We start from the raw sequence: 17977 nt of genomic DNA, 5'->3' as shown, positions 1-17977 counted from the left end.
TTAGAATGTAATATCATATTGCCAAAGAAATTAATTGAATAACAAGTTTTACTGGTAACAAATATAACAAAAGATTCACGATAGAATAAACATGTTTGCACGTGTGTTAGCCTGTGTGCAAAAAGTAAAAGGAATACTATCCATACCCGCGTTAGCGCGCGAAAGGGTTGCTGTTTTTAAATATAAATTGAGTTTCTTGCATGTGAAGGTGCTTTGTGTACTTATACATTTGTACAAAACAACGTACGTAACAATCTAACGATATTGATACTGAAGTCCAACTGTATGAAACACAACTGAAGTGAAAACACACAACGTGTCATCATATAACCAAATTTGTATCAGTGAAACTAATATTGTATTCATTCAAAACTAATTGTACGCTTAGTTATCCTTTTATTGATTAAATCACATTATAACTTCTGTACGACATATCAATCATAAGTACGTCTAAATCAAAATCATGTAGAGTTCTGACATGCGATGTGCTATTTTAAACCTTTTTTTTTCGCTAAAAGAAAACAAAACTTAATTTAATAAACATGAGAAAGCAAATTTTGTTGACGTTTAATGCAGTGTATATCATTTTATTATATTTTTAACTTTTTAAATAAAATCACCTACGTAAACTTATTTTCTCTCTTTCATTAAAAAAAAGTGAAAAAAGCATATTTTCTCTCTCTTATTTGGACCCTTTCTATTAATTTTTTAATTATTCATTGTCCTTATTTGCATGAACTCCAAATATAATATCTGCTCAATCCCAGAACACAATAACCCATTCTCTGTAATTCCCAATCTTTCGATCCCATTTTTCTGCCCCAACTGGGCGTTTCTTCAGAATTGTAGAAAAAAATGCGGTACGAAATTGTGGAGCTGGTGCCCAGACAAGCTGGCTGGCAACAAGAAGAAGAAGAAGCGGCTGCGGCGGAGGCATCTGGGTCCGGGAACTGGCGGGGTGAGACTAGCAATTCTGTCAGAGAAGGTAGGTGCTGTATGTGTTCGGTGGCTATGGCAGAGATAACTACCAGACAGACCAAACAAGTTCACGTCTTTGCAAATTCTGAAAAAAATAAAATAAAATAAAAAACAAATCCCCTGATTTTTTGTTTGATTTTTCTGTTTTTTATTTTCTTCAAGTCGATTTTGTGTAATCTTGGTTTTGCAGGGTTGGTTGTGAGTTTTCTGGGGGAAATGTTTGAATCCTTTTGTGATTATTCATGTTGATTAATTTTCAAGGGAGTTTCTGCGGGCTTGTAAGTAGCTCGGGTGGGTTTAATTTGGTAAAGGGGTGTGCTCTCTATCCACACACCCTTTTTTTTCTCATACACTACTTGTTAATTTCTGTCATTTAATCTTCTTCGATACACTCGATTCGACGGCTATAAATTAAGAAAGTGTTTGAGAAGTAAAAATTGATGTTTGGATGCATACCCCTTTGGTAAACTCATGGTTCATCTTGTTTGGAAAAATTGGAATCAACCGATGTGATGGGTTGATTTTCGAACCGTGCTCTTTTCTTTTTTTTGGTTAAGTTTTTCTTTCGAACAATGATTGGCTAATCAATGATGAGTAGGAACTTTTACTCAAAATTTTTCGTGTTCAATTCACAGAATTTTGTGTTTATGATAAGAACCATTCATTTTATAGATCACTCTATAAATATCATCTTTGACAATTAAAAATGAACTAAAGCTAAGGTCGTTAAGTCAATTTATTGGAGTAAATACAGAAACGGTTCATAATATTTTTACCATTCATTTGTTTTAATTTATATGGATCAATAACTAAACAACCTTAGTTTTAATTGATTTTTTGTAAGGCGATCTAGTAATTTATTATATAAATGGTTTTAATTATAAACACAAAATTTTGTGAATCAGTAACGAACGATTTTAAGTAGGAACTCTTACTTATCCCACGAGTAGCCAAGTATTATTATTAACTTTCTGCAACAATTCTTGTAAATGCTTCATAGGGTAGGGTAAGCTGTTGAATTTTGATTTTAGAGGGTTTCATCGGTTATCATATGACACTTCAACACAGTACCAGAAAACAATCATGCTAGCTTATGCATTATTATGCGCCCGATTTTTTTCGCTTCTAACAACTAAGTAAAGCACTAAGATATCATTCTACTGAAAATTTGTTGTCTGTTATTTGTTTTTGTTATACAATTTCGAACACTGCTTTGAGTGAGTTATTTATTTTTCATGTCTGTGTATTAATGCATGTTATAGAGATTGTTTAATTTTGAGATTGTTAATTTGCTTATTCTGAATTGTTGATTGCAGTTTCATGGAGGCAACCGTCACCCTTTATCAGAGCCAACTTACCAATTCCAAGGGACAATCACAACTGCACCACTGCCGGTGATAATCTCTTCGTAAATCAAACACATTCATTAAGACAGCCGGCGCCTGTGATCAGAGGTTCATGGAGGCAATCGGCGTCAGTGATGAGAGGCACCGTACCAACTCCAGGGGACATCCACAGCAGCACCACTGTTGGTGATAATCTCTTCGTACAACGAACACATTCAAGGAGGCAGTCGGCGCCAGTGATCAGAGGCACCGTACCAGCTGCAAGTTCATGGAGGCAGGCGTCGCCGGTGATCAGAGGGCCCCTACCAACTCCAAGGGATAGCCACAACTGCACCACGGCTGGTGATAATATCTTCGTACAACGACGAACACATTCAAGAAGACAGTCAACGCCGGTGGTAAGAGGCACCGCACCAGTTACGCATTCATGGAGGCAGCCGACGCCGGTGACCGGAGACACCCTTCAAACTCCAAGGGACAACCACAACTACACCACTGGCGGTGATTATCTCTTCGCCTCTAGAGGTACCGATGATGCGAACCCTCTCAAAGATTTGCATATAATTTAATATTATTTTATCATAAAATAAACAATTCCAAACATATGTATTTACCATAAAAATTAGGCCCATGCCACACACAATTGCCCTTCTTATGTTAAGTTAAAAAATATATTAATTTAGAAAATTACTTTTTTTCTAATTTTTTTTTATTAAAAATTCTTTTTATGAATATTAAAAAAATTATTTTGAAAATGAAATGAAGCAACCCATGAAAACAACCATTGCGTGGCATTTTTATTCTTAATTTTAAGATCGTTTAATTTTTTTATTTAATGTTTAGCCCTTATTAATTTAATAAGAAAGGGCAATTCATAGAAGTTTGAATGTTTCATCAAATTGCTCAACTATCTTTACATATGGAAATAAAGTTTTCAAAATATTCTAAAAGAAGATTTCAACTTACATTATTTATCTTTCATTTTAAAAAATTTATCATTTACAAAACATATATTAATAAAGATATGAAATAACTAGTTTTACAAGTGTGTTAATAAAGAAACGAAATAGATTTTTCAATGTAATCGAAACACAGAATGATACATTACGTGTCATTATACAAATGTTGATATGTGTGTTTAAAAAAATTAATAACTTAAAAAATAAATTTTTTATCATATATAAAAACACGTAATTTACTAATCGTATTCCAATCACAATAAATTTTTTTATTATTTGAACCCTTTCTTTTATTGTTTTTAATTATTCAATGTCCTTATTTGCATGAACTCGAATAATAAAATCAGCTCAATTCCGGAACACAAAAACCCAAATTAAAATAAAAAAATAACCCAAAATTAAAATTCTTCTCTGTAATTCAGCATCTTTCACTGCTTTACCCATTTTTCTAACCCAATTGGGTCTCTTCCCAATTTTTTTACCCAGAGAAGATAATGAAGTGGGAGAGGGTGCAGCTGCAGCCCAAGCAAGCGCACCTGCAGCAAGAAAGAGTGGCGGCGGCGGCGGCAGAGGTGCATGGCCCCGGGAAGCGGTGGGGCCACACCTGCAATGCAATCAACGAAGGGCGGTTGCTGTATGTAATCGGTGGCTATGGCAGAGAAAACTGCCCAACCAATGAAGTTCACGTCTTTGACACTGGTGGGTCTTCCCCAAATGCTAAAAATTTACCTAGATTATTCGTTTAATTTTTGTTTTTACCCTTTTTTCCGTGGGTTTGTGTAATGTTGGTTGCTGGTGATTTTTCTGGGACAAAAGTTTGAATCTTTATGTAATTAACCATGTTGATTAATGTTTAAGGGGTTTTGAGTTGGCTTGTAATTAGGGTTTTGTGGGGTTTAATTTCGTAAAATTTGGCCTTGTTTTGGAAAATTGGAATCAAATTTTGTGACGGGTTAATTGTTCTGCAACAATTCTTGAGTAAATGCTTGATAGGGTTATGCTGTTGAATTTTGATTGCTAGAGGTTTCATGGGTTTTACTTTAGGCACACAAGCTATAAGCTTTTTTCTGCTATTACATTTTAAAAGACATTACATTGGGGCAGCTAAAAACCGTCGTTTGATGAGCCTGCGTAGTATTAGGTGGTTGGTAACATCCCAAGGTGGTTTTCCTTGTGTCTTTACTGTTTGTTATTTGTTTTTGTTATAAAATTTCGAATAGTGCTACGATGAGCTCTTTAATTTTGTTTCAAATTTTTCTGTAGGTGTTAACAACTAGTACTCTGCATTTTTCTGTGTGTTGTTGCATTTTATATAGAGATTGTTTTTGAAATTGTTAATTCTCTGATTCTGCTGACTGTAGCTACACATTCATGGAGCCAGCCAGCGATCAAGGGAACCCCGCCAACTCCAAGGGACAGCCACAGCTGCACCACTGTTGGTGATAATCTCTTCGTCTTTGGGGGTACGGATGGGATGAACCCTCTCGGGGATTTGCATATATTAGACACCTGTGAGTGACTTTCTCTCTTATATTTTTGCTTTTTCCCTAGCGATGATATCTTTTCTTGACTATATAGCATGCTCACCCTTATATATGTTATTTTGGGTCAAGTAATTCAATCAGATGGTTCCTTTTTGGAAAATAAATAATTCAATCAGACGATTCTAAGTCCAGGGTGACAATTGACTTATTTCCTTATCCATTTTGGATTGGTATATCGAAGAGTTGAAGCTAGATGTACTCAATTCTCAACATTTACTAACGCTGTTACCGTTTAGGGCTTATATCGAATTCGTTATTATTGATTTTCAAACTATGTAACCAGATTTACTCAATTCTCAACACTTATTGACACCGTGACCTTTTAAGGCTTATATCAAATTCTTTATTTTGATTTCTGAACTATGCATACCACCAATGTGCCCGCTTATGTTCTTAATGTTTGTGTAGCTTTACATACATGGATATCTCCAAGTTTAAGAGGCGAAGGACCAGAGGCACGAGATGGTCATGGTGCTGCCCTTGTTGGGAAACGGCTATTTATATTTGGTGGCTGTGGAAAATACGCTAGTAGTGACAATGAAGTGTACTTCAATGATCTTTACATTTTGAATACAGGTAGGTTTCCGAGTAACGTTAGTACATTCATCACTTAGGTGATGATTGGTTTGAATTACTTTCGTCACTCTTTTTTCTGACAGTAATTGTGCATTTACATCACATGGATCTTACGAGTTTATTTGCTTGATACATCTCACTTTAGCATAGGTTTTTGGATAGCATGTGGGACTTCTTAGGGAATGAAGTTGTTGGCATGCTTTTCAGTAAAGTCTATAACTATTATGTGCATCTTGCTAACAGTTTTGTTGTTAAAATATAATGATTATGCATTTGCATGGTACCACTCACATTGATCTTAAGAGTTAACTTATTTGCATGTCCTCTTTCTCTTGTCGTGCTGTGAGTTTATAGGATTGCACAGGGTCATCTCTGTCACCTTGTTCTTTTTAGAATCTAGAGTGGGAGGAAGAAGAGAGGGAGTGTTCTAGGTGTAGGACATCACATTAAGTTTTTAATTGCCTTGGGGATCTACATTTACCTAGAACCTGACCACTCAACTTAACTAGGTCACTCATCGATACAGATAGCACATAAGACATGTTTAATCCATTTTCTTATCCTATCTTGTAGAGACGTTTGTATGGAAACGTGCTACAACATCAGGCAACCCACCATCTCTGCGTGATAGCCATACTTGTTCATCTTGGAAGAACAAACTAATTGTGATGGGTGGTGAAGATGCACACAATTACTATTTGTCTGATGTCCATATACTTGATACAGGTATCATTATTTTCTGAAATTTCTTTGCCCAATTGCAAGTTTATTAAAGTTTTTACAGTAATTTAGATACCAATAGTACCTAGCTTCTGGATGTTGTATATGATATATACCTTCTGTAACTCTTGTATTATGGTACTTCATTAGATACTCTAATTTGGAGGGAGCTGAAAACTACTGGCCAGTTTATGACACGCCGAGCAGGTCATTGTACTATTGCTTTTGGGAAGAACTTATTTGTTTTTGGGGGATTCACGACTCTCAAAATCTATATGGTGACCTTTACATGCTTGATGTTGGTAAGTTTCAAGAAATTCCTAGAAACATTCACCTTTGGCTATTTACTTTATGGATTGTTTGAAGCTTCTCAACCTTCTTGTCTATCCACCTTCGGTTACATGTACTTTATGTTCTTTCCATTGCTCTAATTTTTATGGAATTGTATCCTTAGATACCCACTCTATCTTAACTGTGGTGTAGATACTGCTGTGTGGACCAAGGTGCTAACTGCTGGTGATGGGCCTTCTGCTAGATTTTCCGTTGCTGGGGACTGTTTGGATCCTGTCAAGGGAGGTGTTCTTGTATTTATTGGTGGTTGCAATAAAGGTCTTGAGGCACTGGATGACATGTTTTACCTAAACACAGGTTAAGTATCATCTTTCCCACCGCCTCCCTGAAGTATCAATATAGTCTAATTAGGGTAAAATTTCATGTGTATGGAATCTGAGTCTTACTGGCCTGATATATTTTCTAATTTTAGGACTTGAAAGGAAGCTAGAGAAATTATCGCTGAGGAAGCAGTTGAAGCTAAAGTGCCAAGAGCAAAATCTCGCCTCTGTTCACGACAGAGCTCTTGGTCTGGTTGGAACTAGTGCTGATATGAGCCAACCCATTCCAGTTCCATATGACCAACCATGTAAGTGATATTTACTAAGATAAAGTGTCCTTTTTCATTTTTTTTTTTTATGCATCAAAATTTACATATATATATTTATTTTCTTTTCAAATTTGCAAACTCCTAAGTTATTTAGAGGCAGGGAAAGCTGTCTAACCCTAGGAAGTTCTTGCTCACTTTTTATTATTTTTTTTTATTTTTTGTCACTATCCAATATTCTTCATGAATACAAATTTCATAATTTTAATGAAAGCAGTCATTGTGACCAAGTTAATGTATTCAGCAAACAGAAAAATGAAAAAAAAAAAAAAAATGTAACCGAAAGAAAAAAGAAAAAAATCACTGGTTGAATATGTACTTTGAGGAGGGATTTTGTTGTCTTTCACAAATGATCTTGTGCTATAGCTGCAGGCAGACAGGATATCCCATCGAATCAATCCGAGCTTGATTCGGGGAAGAAGACATTTGTTGGAAAGGTTACTGACAAACTTGCTGATGGATACGCAATTGAAACTGTTATGGATGGAAAGCTTCTTCGTGGTATAGTGTTTCCCAACCAGCCAGGGTTTAACATTGATATTCCTAGTTCCAGCAGGTAAGAAAATGGTGATCTCTGTGTGTGTTTTGCTGAGGATTATTACTTGTATACTTGAATATCAATCACTATACCGCGTTATCCTAGAATATTTTGATTCAACTTTGATCATGTAAATCCCTTATCAGGAAGCGGGCTGCCGGTGAAGCTGGTGGTTTGATGTCAAATGGTGATTACAGCAGCAAATCAAAAACTTCTAGAGGCATCAGGCAAGAAATAATAGATCTAAGGGATAATGTTCATGGAAAGGCGCCCATATTGAATGAGCAGACAGAAGCCGCTGCAGGTTCCATTTCAAACAATCAAGCATATTCGGCCCCTTCTCATTTGCATAAGGTCTGATCCTTCTTTCCCGTGTCTTGAACAGATAGAGGGCTAGAAATTTGTTTTGTTTGTCCTGTGCACACTGAATGCTATCTGTTGTAGGATATATTTTCGACCTAAACCCCTGGACTCTTATGCAGGTTACTGGAAACCCTGAGCAGTCAGTGGTTCCGTCAGTGGTTCCTTTGAATCTGGGAAAAAATCAGACCAATGATGGTCCAAACTCCAACTCTGAAGTTCTGGGAGACATCAGGACTCATAGGACATCTGATGCGCCAAATTTCAACTCTGAAGTTGCAAAGGAAAGTTTGTCTGCCTCAGCTAATTCCGCTGCTGCTTCATCCCTAAACCAAGGTAGGAATGTAATGAGATTTATGACGTATTTGGTTTGCTACGGGTTCATTAGCATTGTATGCAAATGCTTATGATTACTGTAACAAGTTATGCCAATTGCCAAAGCAACCTGTACCATCGTCTCTTACTGATCTTCTTGGCCGTCTAATGTTCTGCTGGCAGGTGACGGGAAACTAACACCGGATGGACAGAATGACGCAGCATCCATTTGAAAGAATTTGGTTGAGGATTGGCTTCTGAACATAACCAGAAATGAAAAGCCACCGGCTATCTGTACATTCATCATGTGAAGGAGATCATAGATGCCTATGACGGGAGATACAGAATTTTCCTACCGGTGGTATCTGCAAACCTCCTATAACAGTCGTAAGTCAAAAACTCTAGTTTATAGTGCTCATCAAAACTCCGGCGAATTCTCAATTAGGCCCTACTCCCAATTGAAAGGGAAAAAAAGAGGCGGCTTTTGCTTATAAGAAGTTTGGTGACTCTTTTAGGTTTAATCTCCATGAGATGTGAAAATTTAGCTTAAATTTTACTTTTCTTGTTATCGTTTACAGTCTCTGTTAGATGGAAATTAGTTACCTGGATAATTTCTCTGGCTTTATATTTGTACTTTTTCGGGACATGAATTTACCCCATGTAGGGGAGAAAAAAGGTTTGTCCCGGAGGTGTTTTTCAAGAACCCTGTACAAATTTTGAGCACAAAAATGGAGAAACGCTTCTTGTGTGCTTCTTTCCTTCCAAATAGAATCTGAGAAACTCGTATAACATGTAGTGCAATTGGGAACGATTATATTATCGGCCAACTTAACTCAAAAGTTTTAGCAGCATAAAAGCTTAAACCCAACAAATCCCCGCCAGAGGAAGTGCTAGAATGTTACAGGAGAAATCGTCTACAGAGGGTCCAAATCCACGCCAAACTGACGATTCCAACTTCAGCGGCGTGAGGTTTCACTTGCCGCCACCACCAGCTCCAAACAGGTAGTCTAGGGATGATCCACCACCCGGAGCTGCGTGCACTTTTGTTGATGGGCGATCCTGTCAACCAAATTTTGAAACCGTGAATACCAAAACTTAAGGGGTGGCAAAAGTTTAAGAGAAAGAGCATTTAAACTTCCTTCCTAACATCAGAAAGTATGCAAATCTGCGAATTACAGACTGCGAACAACCTATTCACGAGGGAGACAAAAATGTAGGTGAATAAATTTCTACCGAAATGGAGACAGAACAATCTATAAAATTTCATGCATTGATATATGATTTAGAGCAAAACATGACTATGAACAAAGATCATACTGTGATGAAGTTCCCGCAGTTCTGGCCATCAGCTCGGAAATAGTTGTTTGAGGTGTTCCCAGGAACGCCAGCAGGAATCTCCTTATTGACTTCTGCAGGTGGTGCGGAAGCAGTAGGCTTCTGAGCAGGTGATTCAGTGGTTGCAACCGGGGCCTGGTTCTGAGGAGCTGTAACCTTTTTCGGGACAGGAGTCTGAGTTTCTTCTCCACCCCCAAACAGGTAGCCCAAAGAACTCTCCCCACCTCCGCTGCTGACTCCGCGACCCATGTTCCTCGCCTCGAATGAATGGATACTGCACACATTTTCTCAACCAATTAAATAACAACGAATGAAAGTAACACAAAGCAATACCAACCAAAAAGTAATTGGGATCGCATGAATCACAAAGAAAGCAAGAAAATACCGTCTCACGTTACACCGTTCAAATCAATTTCCATTTTCCGGGGATTATCTCCGATACAATTTGTGCTTTTACGCCACAATTCATGTTTCCAGATCTAGAAATTCATATTTTCCATTAAATTAAAAATGATTAAAACCCAACCTTGCTAATAATGCAACTCGGAGATCTCATATCAAACTACTAATTGTACACGAAATTCCATTTCTCGGTCAAATTGAATGCGAAATCTGACCCGAAAACAGTAATGAAAGATCGATTCAAGCTATTGAAAATTTGAAATTAATCAGCTTAATTAAACAAACTCACGCATCTGCAATCTGAAAAGTTGTAGCTAAATCAATAAGAATCGACATTAAGCAAAGGAAATGCACAATGTTCAGAAGATCATAACAGAAAAATAAACAGCACAAATGTAAAATTCCGATACAGATTCACCAAATCAAGAGTAAATTATTCCAATCAGCTAATTTCAGATGATTTCATAGCACATTTTCCTGCATTTTCTCGGGAAACAAACAGTAGGTAGCGAGAGAGAGGGGGAGAGAGAGTTACCTGTGGGTGCGTTGCGTTGTTTGGACTTCAGATCTGAGTCGCAAGAGCACTGAGTAGTAAAGCAAGCGGCAACTTTCTATATTTATACTGAAATTCAAATCGCATGCGCTGGGGCCCACAATGAGAAGATATTTTCGGAATGGATTCGTTTTTCTAAGTTAAGCTATATATTTTACTTTAATTCAAATTACTTAAAAGGAGAAGTTATTGAAATAATGGCTAGTAGACCAGTAGTAAATGACAGATTACGAGATTTTTTTTAAATTAAACACTAGAGATTTCAGGTTCGAAATTCACTGCTGGTGTGGGGAAGTCAGACTTGTGGTCAAGGGATTAACTGTGACTTGCCACCAGTTGTCTCATTTTTTTTTTTTTAATAAAAAAAGGTGAATTTATTGATAAAAATTTTAGTGTGCGGGAAATATGGCTCGGTACAAGTATAATAATACAATTACTTGAAAATTTTAGAAAAATTATTTCCAACCAATTATATTATAACATTTTATGTTCCAAACTGTACTCCTAGCATACTGGAAAAATTTCTCATATTTAGTATCTCACATAATTCTATTAAAAAGATGGCAACCATGCTTACGTGGCAAGTAATATAACGATTTCGTCCTTGTTGGCAGCAAGGACCCACTTGTTGGGAATGAGTTCCAATCCAAATCTCAAGGTGCAGAGTTTGTGTATCGAAAGATCAAGCCCGTTCAAGAGAGAAAAATATATCTGGGCAGTTTAAGACTTTAAGTTTATGTAAAGTGAGTCAGTGTAATAGGCTAATGAGGATACAGAAATCCGGATTGGACCTCGATTCATTTGTTAGGGATTTCTCAAGTCTGGCCAATAATAATCTGCCACATGTAGTACTTTTACACCTATTCAATCTGACTCTCAACACCACGTGTATTACCCTCCATGGTTAGTTTCGGGTTGTATGTAGGGAATATGGAAATTCTTGCCCGCACATTATTCTTCGCTCAATTAATTAAATCTTAACCGTTCACATGTAAAATAAAAATACGGGGGTGAGAAGAAACTCGTGGGAATGTATCTACATTTGGGCCCTTGCCCTAAAAATAACAATTTGGGCCAAATGAGACCTTATCAGCAGCCCATTAGCAGAAAACTAGGCTGAATAGAACAATAAATATGGCCGGTGCAGAAATTAATTCGGCCCCATAAAACCAAAAATTAACTTTGAGTAAAATGACGAAATTACCCACCCATGCGAACAGGACAATAGGTAACCGCGCGTCGAACGAAGCGAAAAGCAGTTAGGAAGTCCAATTGCCAATTGTACCAGCACCTCATCACCCAACTCGCCGCCGCTTCAACTCCCTCCGCCGCCTCATTCATTTTCCTCTCTTCTTCTGCTTCTTCTCTCCGCCGCCAATTCGGTTGCTCCTCCGCGGCTTCCGTTAATTCCGCCGTCAGAGATCTGCTTCGTACTGATACTGCCGATTGAACAGAGGTCGGTGCTCCGTTGACTACTATTTTCTTCATTATTTGAGATGTCTGATAAATGTTTAATTAATTGACGAATTAATTGCGTTTTTGGTTTACTAATCCCAATCCTGTTTTCTTCGGGTCAGATTATCTTGTTTTTATTTCTCTCTGTTGTTGATTTGCTTCTGAATGGTGATTCTGTTATTGCTTTGAAATGAATTTTGAACTGTTGATTTGATTGATTGATTGTTTGTGAATGCATTTTCTTGGGTGCTCAATTCTGGGCATATCAGCTGACTGAATGCGATTTTCGGGTTTTCAATCTGGATCAAATTCTTCATTAGGATAAGAAAAGTACTTAATCCCAATGTTAACATGAAGAAAATTACTTAATCCCATCTCACTCCTGTGTGTATCAGCTGATTGAGTGCAATTTTCAGACTTTTAATGTTACAAAGTTTCAAATTCTTTATTAGAATAAGCAAATTACTTAATCCCTTTGTTAATGCGAAGCAAACACTTAATTCCGTTTTTATGTGAAGCAAATTACTTAATCCCATTGTTATATGACTGCTGAAGAATTAAGTCTCTTAGTAGTAGCGGAGGTTGGTCGTCAGGTAGAAGTTTATCAGCTCCATGGATTCTTTAGTTCAGTTTATTCCTTTTATCATTTGCTATCTTGTTTAATTTATATGACGATAGTGATTTTAACTGAATATGCATATAACAACCTACAGTTACAGGTTTTATGCTTATATGAATATACACTCTGGACTGATTCATTTACTACTTTATTATGACTTTTTAATTGCATTCAATTCGATATGAAATTTGAAATCCAAGCATGCGTTTAATGATATTGGTTTCCGGATGTTATATCTCTATTTTAATGAATTAGCTAATTTTTCTTTATTACTTGTGGAAAATGCATAAATGTCTTACAAATCTGATTTTTTGTTTATGTTGACCATTTTTTTGGGTGTTAGAAAAATTATTGTGAAGACAATTTTAGTTGACAATGCTTGGATCCAAGGAGAAGATTTCCCCAGTCATTAGCTACTGATCAATATGGAAACTGCAGAGTGTAGTGAAAAACCAAATTCACAGTCAGGAAGGGAGGACTCAGAGAAGCTCAGCGAGTCCAGGAACGATCCTCTGTTGGAGGAGCCTTCAGTAAATCTTAGTGCAGATTTGCCTCTAGCTGAAGCCCTGCCTTCTGTACTGCCGAAGAGACAGCGGAATAGAGCTAGGAGTAGTAGTGCTATAGTTATTAATAATTTAGATCTTGATTTAAGTGATAATACAGATTCAGCTCCAGTGCATGCCTTGGAAATTCTGGTAAATCCGGTGGAATCCCTGCATAATGTGCAGAGAAGCCATTCCCCAAGTCCTGATGATTCAGATCTCTGTTGTTTGAAGGGGACACTTTCAGTTGAGAGTATTACTCCTGAAAAAAATTCTTGTGTGCAGTCGTTGGGTAGGGATGCACATCAGGATTCTTCACTTGGGACTGATACACTGTTGGAGGATCCTTCAATGAGTATCGTTTCAGATTTGGTACCAGCTGAGTTACCGCCTCATGGAGACTTGAGTAATAGGAAGAGAAAGAAGAAGGATACGATAAGTGTTGCCCCAGAATCTGAAGATTCATGCCCTGAGTCTTGTGCTGAAATTTGCACGGCAGTTTCAGAAAAGGAAGGACATCAAGAAGATTTGCTTCACAACCAAAAAAAGAAGAGAAATAAGCAGAATAAAAAGCATGAAATCCATGAGAATAATGATAAAAGTTGTGATATTTCTGTTGATACTTCGTTAGGGGAAACTATTATTCCAACAGTAGACCAGTCTGTAGAGCCTTCTGTTGCAGGATTCTCCGAACAAGTGCTACAGGTGGCAATGTCACAACCACCTATGGAGGGAAGTAGCACAGATGAAAACTCAAAAATTGCTGAACCTATTGAAGATTTGAGTTGCTCAATGAAAAAGAAGAAAAGTTGTAAAAGTAAAACCCGTGAGGGTAATGATGAAAATTGTGGTAATGACGAAAGTTGTGAGCTTTCTGTTGGTATTTCTGTAGTGGAAAGTGTTATGCCAGGACTAGATCCGTCTCAACAGCCTCCAGTCTCAGAATCATTGGAACAAAAGCTCGAATTGACCCAACCACTTATGGAAGGAATTAGTATGAAAATTAATTCAGAAAATTCTGAACCTATTGAAGATCTGAGTTCCTCAAGCAAAAAGCAGAAAAAGCTTCGGTGGAAAAAGTCTAATGATGAAAGTTGTGGTAATGACAAAAGTGGTGAGCTTTCAGTTGGTATTTCTTTAGTGGAAAGTATTATGCCAGGAATAGCTCAGCAGCCTCCAGAATCAGAATTCTCAAATGAAAAAGTAGATTTGCCACAAGCATTTGTGGAGGGAAATTGCACGACAGTAAGCTCAGAAGGTCCCAAGTCACCTACTGTGGACTTGAGTTGGTCACAAGAACAGAAGAATAAGAATCGAAAGAGAAGGCATAAAACCAATGAGTGTATTGATGAAAGATGTGATCTTTCTATTGATGCTTCTTTAGTAGGAAATACTATGCCAGGAGTAGATCTGACTGTACGGCCTCCAGTTGCAGTGTTCTCGGAACAAGATCTAGAAGTGGAACAACCACTTGTGGAGGGAATTAGACAGAGAACCAATTCTGAGAGTACCAAACCCTTTGAAGTTTTGAGTTGCTCACAAAAGAGAGAGTGTCGGAAGAAAAGGCTTGAAATGGGTGGGAGTAATGATACAAGTTGTGATCCTTCTGTTGGTACTTTAGTGGAGAAGATTATTCGAGGTGCAGATCCATCTCCACAGCCTCCGCTTACAATAGTATCAGACCCAGAGCTAGATGTGTCTCAATTACTTTTGGAGGAAAAGACTTTACGGGAGCAAAATGAGGACAAGGATCAGAACAAGAGCTGTAATGCCTCAGGAAATAACGACACTAACCACCAAGTTTGCACTGGCTTTCCTGGCCAAGTTGTAAACAATGTTACTGATATAAAAAAATATTCTCCTATCCTCAAGGAACAAAATGGTCTACAAAAGAGTGCAGATGCTGGTTCAAGGAATAAAATTGACATGGAGGTTAGTGGCACTAAATCATATTGTTCAGATGCTTTTCCTGAATCTGACAATATTACTGATACAGAACGCACGGAAACCAAAATTGAAGTTCCTTCCTTGCCATCTTCATCCGTAAAAGCTGATGTTGATTTGGCTGCTGTCGCGAAGGAGGGCAGTCGTTCACAGATATCAAACTCTGCTGTTGAAAGACCTCTTGTTAGTGTTTCTAAGAAAAAGCTTCTCATTCTTGATGTAAACGGCCTTCTTGCTGATATTGTTCAATTGGTTTCCGAGCAATATAAATTATATAGACCAGACACAACAATATCAAGGAAATCAGGTGATGATAATTTACATTTGAATGTATCTGGAGAGATACTTTTCTACCCTTACTGAAATCTAATCCCCACTTGTTTTTTCACAGTTTTTAAGAGGCCGTGTTGTGATTCTTTTCTACAATTCTGCTTTGACAATTTTAACGTGGGTGTTTGGTCTTCAAGAACCGAGTAAACTTCATTCTAGGACTGATACACCTGTTCCTTCTCTCATTTCTTTTTTTGGTTGGGTTATGATCTTTTACACTTGCCTTTTCAGGAAGAACGTGGAAATGGTGGTAGATTATCTTTGGGGAGATTCCAGAAAGAAATTGCTTTTTTGCTGGGTAAAACCATCTTAACCACTTAAGGACTTATTCAGTAAAGTAATTCAGTGTTACTTTAGCAATTTGTAGAACTTGTATTTTGGATGCAATCAATTCATCATTGCATTGAATTTCAGTTCTATTGCTTTATTCTTACGGTGATTGGCGTGTGCAGAATCAATCCCACTGTACTACTACGAAGTACAATACTCTTGACAACGAGGAAAAACCCCTTGTTTTGAAAGAACTTAAAAAGTTATGGGAGAAGCACGATCCTGATCTTCCTTGGGCGAGGGGAGAGTACAACGAGACAAACACATTATTAGTGGATGATTCACCATACAAAGCTTTATGCAATCCAGTTAGTTGATTAACTCGTTCCTCCTTATTTCTTCACTCATGGACATTACTGGTTTTGGTACAACGGTTACAACCTGAAACTAATACTTTTGTTTCTGATTGCTTAGGAGAACACAGCAATATTTCCCTACCCCTTTCGATTCAAGGATCGAAGAGATGGATCACTAGGTGAGATACCATTCAAGTTTTTATTGTATTGGAAATGTAAGATCATTGGATGCACCTATATCACACATTCTAGCCTCATTCACAATTGCATTACACATAGTCGATCTCAGTTAAAATAATTACGTAGGTTATAATTTGATTCAGGTTTGGACCTATTCTTGTCATTATGTCTTTCAAGTATTATGCGCGTTTGTGTGGCTTCACAGCTTTGTGTTTGAGTTCGTAATTTTCAGTTTATCCATCCTCAACCTCGACGTTCTTGTTTACTTCTCTAAGTAGTACTTGCTTGTACTTCTAAGTATTTACAATGTTAGTGGTGTCAAATTTTAGCGTCCAGGTGTTTTATTACGGCTTCTTGTCTTTTGCTCATTTGTCATCACAGGGGAAGGAGGCGATATTCGTTATTATCTGGAAAGATTAGTTGAGGCTCAAAATGTTCAAGAATACGTCAAGCAGCATCCATTTGGTCAACGCCCCATAACAACAAAAAGTCGTTCATGGATATTTTATCGTCAAGTTATAGAGGATCAAGCAGTGTCACCCAAAAATTGATACCATTACTGGCAGGCGGAGTTGCAGTTGGCTAAAGTTACGCAGGAAACGGGTTCGTGGGTCGATTTTTCAGTTCTAATTCACCTCTTTTTGTACCAAAATATGGCAATGAATAATTGTGTATGTTGTTTTGGCAACCCACATGGAACCTTTTTGCTCCCAGCCAAGATAAAATTGTTTGGCAGCTCCATCTTGAGAAGCCTCTCTTGTACCCTGGATCCTTCGATGTTTTTTGCTTCCTAACGGTGCAATTCTAACTTGTAAAAGTATGATTCATTGTTTTGTTTCAGTTTTTGTTTACCAAGCATACAGAGCTAGAAGTATATAGTGTTTTATTCAACTTAGGTAAGAAATACGACATCTTCAAAGAGTTTGCTACTGAATTTTGTTGGCATAATTCTTCGTTCTAGTTATGTACGGGTTTTATATATAAGCGATATTCTTATTGTGTTCGATTAGTTGGTTATATGTTTCATACGACTTAGCAGACTCCTGTTTATAGTGTGCTAATGTGTTGATGTTTCTTCACCGCGTATGTAACTCACACGGTGAAGAACATTTACCTCTCACCCGGGATGGCGAGTTTGAATCTCCTCCTCCCGGAATATGGATCTCTTGTACTATGCAATCATGGACCCAAGGACCTTCATTTGTGTATCAGAATCCGTAGCTTGACTTACTGCCTTGGGTCTCATCAAGATCGCATACTCTTGTCGTTAGATCGCTGTTTGCTACCCTTTTCCGGCTCAAATCTTCCATCGTATTGTTCAACTCTTGTTCCATCTGCACAAAGTCGTCGAACGAGATGTCACCAAAACCCTAGATGATCACAATTGGTTACAGAAATTCACATAAAGTGTTCATATCGTATGTATGGTTTCAAATTTTGATATGACAATTGTTCAATGAAAAACCGTACCTCGTTGCCGTTATATGCATTGAGGAAAGCCCCTTTCATTTGGAGGTTGTTATTCAGTGAGTACGAGAGAGGATGAACGATGAACTCGTAAGAAGATTCAGCGAATCAGTTTGTCCGCAGTCCTCTTTTGGCCCTGGCCAGACCTGAAAATACACCGTTGTTACATGCTTCTCAGATGAGTAACGGTGGGGCTGGCTCGAAGTTGATGGTGGATTCACATCGGGGCCACAGGCTAGAAATCTGCATGA

At 37.6% G+C, this 17977-nt stretch overlaps 4 protein-coding genes across 4 annotated transcripts; 3 read left to right on the top strand and 1 right to left on the bottom strand.

The window, feature by feature from the left end:
- Positions 1-855: 855 nt before the first annotated feature.
- Positions 856-2893, top strand: LOC103939600. The gene is made up of 2 exons (XM_009349699.2): positions 856-985; positions 2295-2893. The coding sequence occupies exons 1-2, from the start codon at positions 856-858 to the stop codon at positions 2891-2893; spliced, it is 729 nt and encodes a 242-aa protein (XP_009347974.2).
- A 745-nt stretch (positions 2894-3638) lies between these two features.
- On the top strand, positions 3639-8884 carry LOC103937863 (tip elongation aberrant protein 1). Its single transcript, XM_009347843.3, is given in 12 exon segments — positions 3639-3982; positions 4645-4794; positions 5236-5403; positions 5977-6129; positions 6274-6378; positions 6381-6425; positions 6607-6771; positions 6887-7042; positions 7433-7616; positions 7745-7952; positions 8081-8294; positions 8457-8884. Coding segments are annotated over 12 exon segments (1803 nt in total). The 5' UTR covers positions 3639-3777; the 3' UTR covers positions 8507-8884.
- Positions 8885-9066: 182 nt separating this feature from the next.
- Positions 9067-12051, bottom strand: LOC103937853. Its single transcript, XM_009347828.3, has 4 exons — positions 11768-12051; positions 10546-10698; positions 9591-9882; positions 9067-9332 (listed from the first exon to the last, which is right to left on the bottom strand). Exons 1-4 carry the CDS (start codon positions 12049-12051, stop codon positions 9246-9248), a joined length of 816 nt encoding a protein of 271 aa, XP_009346103.3. The 3' UTR covers positions 9067-9245.
- Positions 11809-17193, top strand: LOC103937834. The gene is made up of 7 exons (XM_009347810.3): positions 11809-12019; positions 12981-15430; positions 15515-15596; positions 15685-15751; positions 15906-16091; positions 16198-16258; positions 16641-17193. Exons 2-7 carry the CDS (start codon positions 13063-13065, stop codon positions 16808-16810), a joined length of 2934 nt encoding a protein of 977 aa, XP_009346085.2. The 5' UTR covers positions 11809-12019; positions 12981-13062; the 3' UTR covers positions 16811-17193.
- The last annotated feature ends 784 nt before the right edge of the window (positions 17194-17977 follow it).

The sequence above is a fragment of a genome, unplaced genomic scaffold (assembly GCF_019419815.1).
Source record: "Pyrus x bretschneideri cultivar Hongxiangsu unplaced genomic scaffold, Pyrus_bretschneideri_v1 Contig3, whole genome shotgun sequence".
Lineage (NCBI taxonomy): Eukaryota > Viridiplantae > Streptophyta > Magnoliopsida > Rosales > Rosaceae > Pyrus > Pyrus x bretschneideri.
This window is presented reverse-complemented; position numbering and strand designations above follow the sequence as displayed.